At 38.4% G+C, this 10,610-nt stretch overlaps 1 protein-coding gene across 2 annotated transcripts; it reads left to right on the top strand.

Annotated features, from left to right (window-relative positions):
* Nucleotides 1-211: 211 nt before the first annotated feature.
* LOC116304391 (uncharacterized) lies at nt 212-10,131 on the top strand. Of its 2 annotated transcripts, none has more exons than XM_031714119.2 (3): nt 212-326; nt 2,751-7,009; nt 7,419-10,131. In XM_031714119.2, the coding sequence occupies exons 2-3, from the start codon at nt 2,768-2,770 to the stop codon at nt 8,079-8,081; spliced, it is 4,905 nt and encodes a 1,634-aa protein (XP_031569979.2). In that variant the 5' UTR covers nt 212-326; nt 2,751-2,767; the 3' UTR covers nt 8,082-10,131. The 2 variants fall into 2 exon arrangements, with proteins under 2 accessions (XP_031569979.2, XP_031569978.2); XM_031714118.2 differs by having other exon boundaries at nt 2,718-7,009.
* Nucleotides 10,132-10,610: the final 479 nt, after the last annotated feature.

Here is a 10,610-nt window from a genome sequence, read left to right as displayed (position 1 = left end):
ACGCTTTACTTTTTTGTTATAAACTAAAATTCAAAATAAGTTAGAAAGTTTAGTAAAGGAATCAATGTAATCTTTCCTCATAAGGATAATATGAATTCAATAACATCGCTCCAGGACTAGTAAACATTGATATCATTAATCTAAGATTTTTGGCATTGCAAAGATACGCTACACCCAAAGTCGTGACCTTATTTTAGCTCCACTACGTCAGACGTAGCGATTTTCTTTGAATAAAATTTCTGTCTTCGAGTTTGGAGAGAGTTTTCTCTTCTCAAACTACGAGAACCTTGATAAAGAACTCAAAGGAAGAGAATAGAGCCACTAAAGTAAGTGTAATGTGAATATCTTTGCTTTATTTCTTACTGTGATTAGTAAAGAAAGATATATAGATGAAAAAAAACAAAAACTATTAGAATTCTCAATGCCTATATTTTGAGTATATTTTATAATTTTCTGTTTCTGTAAAGTCACTACGGCTATTTCGAGTATTTGTATTTTTCTTTTTCGCTGATTATTCATTAAACCAAAAAACATATGTCGTAAACCTTGGCTAGATTTTTTCTTGGATTTTCCTACGCTGACTATATATTATTCGAACGTGATAACTATTCAATCTTCAATTACCTGAGTATTAGCTTGGCCAGCCTTATTCAAAATATAGTTCTCAAATATTTATTCAGTGTTAAGATTTAATTTTATCGTAAACGTATCTTTGTGTTATGTATGACTTCCAAACTACGTTTAAAACAGAAATTTGGGTTAACATTTTTTCATGATTATTGTCTAAAAAGGTTTCAAAGGTAGACTTTACCGAGTGCTGTCGTATAGTTAGTACATCATTTTCTCAGGAAACATGGTATGTTTATGAACCTCGTATTTCGAGAGACTATTTTTATTGTGTGAAAAAATAAAATAACAAATTTGGAGTTTCTAATTTGCTTGACGAGCGAGCAGCTTTGTTTTATCTTAACCGGTTGTAAGACGAGCAAAATTAATTTTGTCCTTAGTTTGACATTTCTCGTCGCGTTTCCGTAGACGGGTAGACGATACTTGACCTTCTGAACTTAGGATTTTCTAACCAACAGCTTTCCACCCTCTAAACCGGCGCTGCCATGGTTTTGTACTCTGTGTCACAGAATTAGTAAAGCTTTATTTTTAGTCTTCTAGCAGTCCACAGGTAGCCCTTTTATTAGGAACACTCTGGGGACACCAATAAATGACAATAAAAATCATCAATAAACTGGCAATAAATGACAAATTTTGCTCCTAAAATCTGTCATTAGCAGTTATGCTTCAAACAAAAATATTGTAAAATGAAAGATTAATAGTTTATTTTGAGTTTTGAAGTGGTTGATTTTGGTACTTTAAAAGTTAATGAGTTTATTCGACTTGCTGATTTTCTAGTCCTACGCAGCCGCTAGTAGCGTTGCGTGACGATACTATTAGCGTTGCGCGACGATACTAATAGCTGCTGCGTAGTAGACTACTGGTTTTCGGAAAGCCCGGAAAGTATCATATTAATCTACTTAATTTTGATACAGCGGTTACGCTACATAAAGCCTTCTTTTTTCTTTTTCTTCGTCTCTTTCTTTTTTCTTGTTTTCCCCCTTTCTTTCTTTCTTCTTTAATTTGTTTGTTTTCTGTTGTTGTTGTTGTTTTTCTTTTGTTGTTGTCGTTTTGTTGTTGTCGTTTTGTTGTTGTCGTTTTGTTGTTGTCGTTGTCTTTGTTCTGCTCAGAGCAGTTTTCGTATGACTGTGAAAAGTTCACGGCACGAACACGGTCGTGACACGGCAAGGGATACGCCAGACCAATCACATTGCACGAGAATTTACTCTCCATCCAATCAAATACCCGGAACACGACATAAACACGGCGCGGGCACGGTCACGACAAGATTACGGAACTTTTAGACCAATCATATTGCGCATGAAAAAAATTAGCCAATTAAAATTCTAGAAGGTGTCACGGTCACGGCACGTCACGCTTACGGCACTGAGCTTTTCACAGTCATACGAAAACTGCTCTATAATTATTTAGTAGTACAGCGAATGAAGAAACATGGCATTGCACAATGCATAGTTTGACCGTGGGATGCCTTTTAGAAAATATGTACCTTAAACAGTCCCAAAATGCACTGCAATGACAATTCAAACCAATATTTTACTCCATTTTGGTATTGCTAATAGGTGTGACGTCATTTTATAATGATTAGAAATGGCGCTTTATTGACTAAAAATCAATTAAAAATTAAAACATCAACTTCTAAATTTCAATTAGAATCCAATGGAAGAAGAGACACTCTGTGGAATCCACTGCTCATCCCATTATTTATTATTATTATTATTTATTATTATTATTATTTATTATTATTATTATTTATTATTATTATTATTATTTAATTCATGATTGTAAGCTGCACGGCTGCTACTAGCGCCTTAATATGCAGCCCGTAAAGTCCTCCACTACTGGTCATGATTGTGAAGCACATTGAGACTATCTGAAATGCGCTATCTAAGTACCCCGTTATTATTATTACTATTATTATTATCATTATTATTATTATTATTATTATTGTTGTTGTTGTTGTTGTTGTTGTTATTATTATTATTTAATAAGCATTGAGTCATGCAGTCCAAAGACCACCTAGCGATTCCATGAGATCTATACAAGATTACCTGCCCAGATGGTCTCCTAATCCCTACTTTATATTTCCACAGAACTTATCCTGCGAATTATTTATTTGTTAAAAGGAAAAACACAAGTAAACATGGAGGGATCTCATGTTAATGGAATAGCTGTGAGCGAAGCGACGAACGTTCAGCCACCTACGGATACGAGTACGACTGGCATCGAGGTGAATGGAGATGACAAGGAGAAGAAAACGCCAGGGGCAAATGAAAAAGGCGTCGAGGACCAAAAACAGTCGTTTAAATTTGTATTGAAAACAAAAACAAGTGTATCCAGTACGGAAGATAATACTGAAGATAAAGATAATGAAACGGAGGGAGAAAGGGCGTATTCGTATGTAATACGCTCACAGACGTCTGTTGAAAGTTACGAAGACACCAGAGATAATCCTACAACGCCACCAAGTGACACGCAGTTAAAGTTTACTGTGAGAACAAAGTCCACCGAAGATCATGAAACAGGGACGGATAATACGGGGATAGAAAATGGCTCGATATCAACAACAGATGACGTTTTTAATGAAATCGGAGAAACCCAAACTGAAGAAGAGAAAGAAATCGCTTCTAAAGCAACTGAAATTGTGGCAACGATTTTAAACAAACTAGAAGAAGAGGAAAAAAACAAAGGTGAAGTACAAAAAGTTGAAGAAGGAAAAGCAGAATTAGAATCAGGAGATGTTTTAGCAGCAGAAGTTCCTGCACAAGAAATGCAGCACTCATCTGATGATAAAGATGGCAAGGCTGAAGTGGAAGTGATGAAATTTGAATCAAGCGATGAAAAATTTGAAGTAGAAGAAAAAGTGGACGTAGAATCTGCACCAGAAGACGTATCAGCAGTAGTAGTTCTTGCACAAGGAGCGCAGCAGCCATCAGGAGACAAAGAAGACAAAGCGGAAGTTGAAGTGATAAAATTTGAATCAAGCGATGAAAAAGTTGAAGTAGAGGAAAAAGTGGACGTAGAATCTGCATCAGAAGACGTATCAGCAGTAGTAGTTCCCGCACCAGAAGCCCAAAAGTCATCAGGAGACAAAGAAGACAAGGAAGAAAAGGCGAACGTAGAAGCGATTAAATTTGAATCAACCGAGGAAAAAGCAGAAATAGAAGAGAAAGTGGATGTTGAAGTAGAACCAGCAACAATAGCTACAGCGCAAGGGGAAGAACAAGATCAAGATAAAGAACACAAAGCTGAAGTAGTAGCAATGAAATTTGAATCTAACAAAGAAGAAGAAGACGTACAAGAAATAGCTGACGCTCAAACAAAACCAGAAGAAATACTAGGTTCAGTCGTAATAGCACAAGAAAAACAGCACTCAACTGAGGATCAAGAAGAAAAGGCTGAAGTAATGACAATGAAATTTGAATCCAATGAAGAAAACGTCGAAGTAGAAGAAACAGCTAAGGTTGATAGAGCACCAGCAGTAGTTGTGTTACAAAATGAACAGCAGCCATCAGAGGATCACGAAGGCAAAGCTGAAGTAGTTGCAATGAAATTCGAGTCAAGAGAAGAGGAGACTGAAGTAGAGGAGAGAGCTGATGTTGAAGCAGGACAGGATGTAGTAGCAGTCACTGTGCAAGAAAACCCACAGCCATCGGAGGATAAAGAGGACAAAGCTGAAGTACTTGCCATGAAATTTGAATCCAATGAAGAAAAAGTAGAAGAAACAGCTGATGTCGATGAAGCACCCACAGCGGCAGTTGTTGTAGAAGAAGCACATCAGCCATCTGGAGATCAAGAAGACACAGCTGAAGTAATGACCATGAAATTCGAGTCAAGAGAAGAGAAGGTTGAAATGGAACAAACAGCTGATGTTGAAGAAGCAGCTCCAGGAGTAGTTGCAGCGGATGAAGAAACCAAACCGACACCTGAGGATCAAGAAGGCAAGGCTGAAGTAGTTGCCATTAAATTCGAGACAAGAGAAGAGAAAGTTGAAGTGGAGGAGACAGCTGATATCGAACCAGGACAAGTTGATATTGCTGCAGCAGTAACTTTGCAAGAAGACCCACAGCCATTGGATGATAAAGAGGACAAAGCTGAAGTAATTGCTATGAAATTTGAATCCAATGAAGAACAACTAGAAGTTGAAGAAACAGCCGATGTTCAGGAAACCCCAGTAGACGTAGTTGCTCTACAAGCTGATCAGCACTCAAGTGAAGATCAAGAAGGCAAGGCAGAAGTAGTTGCCATGAAATTCGAGACAAGAGAAGAGAAGGTTGAAGTAGAACAAGCAGCCGATGTTGAAGAAACACCCCCTGCGGTAGTTGCTGTAAAAGACGCAGAGCAGCCATCTGGAGACCAAGAAGACAAAGCTGAAGTAATAACAATGAAATTTGAGTCAAGAGAAGAGAAGGCTGAAGTAGAACAAACAGCCGATGTTGAAGAAGCAGCACCAGAAGCAGTTGCAGCACAAGAAGAAACCAAACAAACAGCTGAGGATCAAGAAGGCAAGGCTGAAGTAGTTGCCATAAAATTTGAATCCAAAGAGGAAAATGTAGAAATAGAAGAAACGGTTGATGCCGAAGGAGCACCAGCAGTTGTTGTTGCACAAGAAGCAGAAAAACCATCTGAAGACCAGGAGGACATGGCTGAAGTAATGACAATGAAGTTTGAATCCAATGAAGAAAATATAGAAATAGAAGAAACGGCTGATGTTGAGGCAGCACAAACTGAAATTTCTGCAGAAGCCAAAGCAATAAATGCAACTGGAGATGAAGAAAGTAAAGCCGAGATTGTAACCACAAAATTTGAATCTAGTGAAGAAACTATTCTGAGAGAAGAAACTGCATTTGAGGAGGCCAAAGAAGCGAAAGTTTTTGTGGATGCAGTTAAAATAGGAACCCAAGCTTCACAATACAATGATCAACAATTATCACCAAAAAATGAATATGTTGTTGAACGTTTTCTGTATAAACCTCTATCACAACATGAGATACAAGATGGAGGAGAAGATTCAGAAGGACTAGAGGAAAAACCCATCGTTAAAGTTCGCTTGGCTGAAGAACCTTTCCAAACTGATTTGGATGAACATGATGGTTATATCGTAGAAGTCCATGGAACTGAAGTAGACACAGAAGAAATTGTCACTTCGCCTGAATTTGAAAGTCAACCAGCAGAAGATATCGACGGGTTGTTGATCAAGGAAGAGCACAATAGTGATAACGAAGAAAACGACAGTGACGGAGAAATTGAAGTAAAAATTCGAAGATTTTCCCAAGAAAACCAAGAGCTTATACGTGATGATAGTGACGATGATGAAGACTCGCCAGTAGATTGGATGGCCAAGGATGATACAGACGAAGTAGTATTCCGAGGAGAAACACCAACAATCTCTTTAGAAGTAGAGGAATCAGAAACCAAGAGGCAAATTGATGAAGAAACTTGTCCAACAAAAAAAGATGATGCTCACATATCACTCGCAGGTGGAGGGAAAATATTCATTGATGATGTAGTTGTCCCAGATACACGAGAGGTCGAGGTCTGTAGCGGCCTTGAAAGCATGTTTGCACCAGAAGAATTGCGAGAACCAGAAGAATTTAAACCTGACGACAAAGTTTTAAATTATGACATTGATAAAGATATAGAAGAAGAGAGAAAACGGTTTGCTAGTGAGGGAAAGGGTGCAACAGAATCTGGAAAGAATGTTGAGGTACATGAAGAAGTTCTGGCAAACGAGGTCAAGAGAAAAGAAGTGAGCGACCTTGATATTAAACTGATGAATGAAAACCCTCATGATAAAGAAGGGATGGAAGGGTTTGAGTTTGAAGAAGAGAAACCACCCTCGCCTCTTGAAGCGAAGGAAAGTAAAGAAAGAGGCATTAAACAAATCTTTGAAACCGAAACCTTTCGGTCTTCTGGTGAATTTTTGAGTCCAGTACAAGAAGGTGAAGAATATGACCCTAGTGCTAACACAAAAGATGTCAACTTAGTTTTTGAAAAGAAAGCTGTGGTTGACGAAGAATCTCTTCAAGCAAGCGAGCAAGAAAAGCGGTGTTCACTTGAATGGTCTTTGTTAGACAAGTGGAAAGAAATGGAGATGAAAGCGAAGAGAAACAGCTTAGAGCTGGAAGAATCGAAAATTCAATCAGAAACGATAAACGAAACTGAATCCGATCAACCTGCTGTCTTAACTGTGTCGACATCAGAAGAAAGACAAGACGACCCAGGAATAAATGAGTTTGAGAATCGAGAGAGCGAAGAGCCCGAGGTTACAGTAACAGAGACAACAGAAATAACACCTTCATCTGTTTCCAAGGTAAAAACAACCAAGACTGTCACGAAGACCAGGATCATCAAAGCCAGAACCGAAGTACAACCTGAAACACAGGTATGTCTTTTATAGCATTTGTCAGAAAGGAGTGGGGAATGGGCACTTTCTTGTTGCGTGGGGATTGTTATTACTATTATTGTTATTATCATTATTATTATTATTATTATTATTATTACTATTACTGTTATTATTATTATTATTATTATTATCATTATTATTATTACTATTACTATTACTATTACTATTATTATTATTATTATTATTATCATTATTATTATTGTTGTTATTATTGTTGTTGTTGTTATTACTGAATTGTTTTCTCTTTATTTGCGTTTACCTTGCTTTAGATCTTATGTATTGTTCTTTATTCATTGCTATTTCTCTCTTTAAAAAATCTTTATCTCTCGCAATTCCATTTTTATTTCTCCTTTATTCCTCTCTTTTATTTTCCCTTCAATTTTTATAGAAAGAAGAAGTTGAGCGCCCTGACAGGGAGAAGGAGCTGATGCCAGAGGAGCCACAAGGAGTCCCAGAAAGAATAAAAGATGAACCACAGCCCAAGGCTCCTTCAGAAGAACCGTCAAATCAAATGTCAACGATTCTTTTCCGAATGGATGGAACCCCAATCGTCATTCCTCCTGAACCGTCTCAAAAGAAAGTAGAGGAGAAACCGGTAGAAGAAGCCCCTAAAGAAGAACCAGAGCCTGAACCAGAAGCAGAACCGAGTTCAGAAACAGCTCCAATGGCGACAATATTGTTCAAAATGGATGGAACGCCAGTGATTATTCCAGCGGCGCCCAAAAACGAGGAAAAGCCGCCACCGTCGCCAAAGCCAAAGAATGTCGTCTTTAGCGGTGTTCGACCGCAGTCTCAAGCATCAGTCGAATCAGTTCGAGGTGAACATGAAGGAGTTCCACCACTAGCTGGCGAAGAAGAAAGCGATATCGATGATTCGAGTCTACACCTTGCGAAACACCCGCCAACAGCGTCTAGAGCACCCACAGTCAGCCCCGTTAAAGAGGTAACAACACCAGAAAAGGGATCCGAACCTGTCGAGGAGCATGAAGCAGAGAGCCCTTTACTTGATAATTCGGCAAGTCCAGGACAAAAATGCTGTGTTATTTTATAAATATGTGGTTAAAAATACGGTTGAAAGTCTATAGAGCAGCTTTCCTCAATGAATTGTCATGTGGTCGCAAAAATAGAGGTTGGGTGATTGCTGGAGGTATTTCGAAAAAACCGTTGTCATCGTTAAAGGCGATAGTCAATAGGCGATAGGCGATAGTCAATAGGAGATAGGTCTATCTCAAGATCCAAGAATACCTGGAATGACTTGTGTTTCTGCTTCTTATTCTCGTCAAGAACATGGACCTTAGCGTTGAGACTGATTCAATGTTGCTTCCAGTCAACGAAACCATTTCCATGTCGGAATGACTATCGCCTATCGCTTTTGGAGATGGCAATGTTTATTGAAATAGTGTAAACTTGTAGTCGTGTAAAAACTCTCTTCGGTACTTTGACAGCAAGACCGTTAAACATATTCTAATGTACTTTGCAATCTTCACACAAGGAAGCGAAAAACCACTTGATATAGACTTTATCATTGCGCAGATTGAGAGCACCGCAATCTCGTACCCATAGGGCCCTGGCATAATCCATTTTTGGCGCATGTGCAATTTCCCGGAAGTTAAATATTATCAAAGAAAATCATGATTTCAAACAAAGTTGTGTGTTTACTTCCGTTCAAATAAAAATTAGAATTACTAGCTTTTTTAGTTTTAGGCAAGTCTTTGAACGCTTGCGCTTTTATACCGGAAGTCCAAGAAATCCTGGTCTCAAAAAATGGATTATGCCAGAGCCTTCGTTCTTCGCCGCAGGCAAGAAGAAACGCTGGCTCTAGGTACGAGATTGAGAGCACTGAAGAAACTTGACTCTTACACCTTCACTTATAACTTGCCGCGGTGGCATAAGATTTGATAATAGCGCAGCGCACTGATCCTAAAAATAGCTTAAAGATTCGGACAAACATTGCATTCTGTTTAACCGCTACGAGGATTATACGAACCGATTTTATTATTTTTACTTAAAATTACAATAATGACCCATGTAAACTAAGATCAACTGCGATCGGCTGTGAAAAATTATCTGCTGAAAGTAAACTTGTAAGTTTGTTTGTCCGAATTTCGCCTTTGTCTTCGTTTTTATCACGTCACGGATGCGCTGCGATGCGCTATTGCATGTGTATAGATCCTTTGCATTGAATTCCTAGAGGAATTGTTCTAGGGGAAAAGACAATAGGCCGTTTTTTCTTATGCAAAAACAATCATTTGTTTTGTCCCCCAGAACAATTCCTCTAGGGACTCAGTGCAAGTGGTCTATCGTTAATTACTTGCGCGAATATTCCATATTACTTATATCATCAATTGTTCTAATACGGCTAACTTTATAAATTTGTGCAGGGTTGCTTGCTAGCATTCTCAAGAGAGTCAAAAAACAAAAACATGGCTGCCATTACGGTGCCGTTAACAATGGATGCTAATGAGAAATCTTTTGTTAAATGGCACCAAAATGGCCGCGATGAGGTAACGTAAAATTGCATAAGAAAATTTATAAGAAAAACTAGTGACGACATTTTGTTACGTAATGCTAAATCACGAAATATAGACTAGAGCAGTTTTCGTATGACTGTGAAAAGCTCAGTGCCGTTAGCGTGACGTGCCGTGACCGTGACACTTTCTAAAATTTTAATTGGCTGATTTTTTTCACGCGCAATAAGATTGGCCTAAAAGTGCCGTGATCTTGTCGTGACCGTGTCCGCGCCGTGTTTATGCCGTGTTCCGGGTATTTGATTGGATGGAGAGTAAATTCTCGTGCAATGTGATTGATCTGGCGTATCCCTTGCTGTGTCACGCTGTGTTCGTGCCGTGAACTTTTCACAGTCATACGAAAACTTCACTATATAAGTTCATATTCGACATTTTCTGGAATTGCTTGATAATAATGACAATATGTCATCGAATTAAATAATCCAATGTGCAATAAATTAAAGTAATAGGGTGGTTTTCATTAATTATACCCGTAAAAGAAATTGTAAAATGGTCTTTTCTTAAAACTATCTTGAATGCGAGCTAACATGGAAACACAAAAGAAATGCCACAAATAAATTCCATCAAGGAAAAGTGGGATTTAATCACTTATTAAGGCTGGTTTTCACTAGCGACATAAGCGACGGAAGCGTAAGCATAAGCCTATTAAGACGTCTTATGTTCTTGTGAAAATCAAACAACGGAGACGTAAGCAGAAGCAGAACATCGACGGAAGCATAAACAGAAGGAATGGAAGGTTTCCTTTTTCTTATAGTGCTTCTGCTTCCGTCCCTTACGTCGCTAGTGAAAACCAGAATCTTATGCTTCTGTCGCTAACATACAGTCTAAGCACAAGGTGGTAAGCCAATCAAAGTCTCGTACTCAGTCCTCTGCACATATTAGACTCTTGCATAAACAATGGCCTTCCTATTGCTTTTCTTTTTCCAATAAATTGCATCAAGGAAAAGTGTGATTTAATCGCTTATTAAGGCTGGTTTTCATTAGCGACATAAGCGACGGAAGCGTAAGCATGAGCATAAGCATAGAGCGTTTTCACTCGCGTGAGAAGGCAG

This window comes from Actinia tenebrosa, unplaced genomic scaffold, assembly GCF_029948245.1.
Source record: "Actinia tenebrosa isolate PJP-AT-01 unplaced genomic scaffold, QUT_ActTen_1.0 PGA_scaffold11__36_contigs__length_13525064, whole genome shotgun sequence".
NCBI lineage: Eukaryota > Metazoa > Cnidaria > Anthozoa > Actiniaria > Actiniidae > Actinia > Actinia tenebrosa.
The sequence above is the reverse complement of the archived record's forward strand: the minus strand, read 5'-3'. Positions and strand labels throughout refer to the sequence as shown.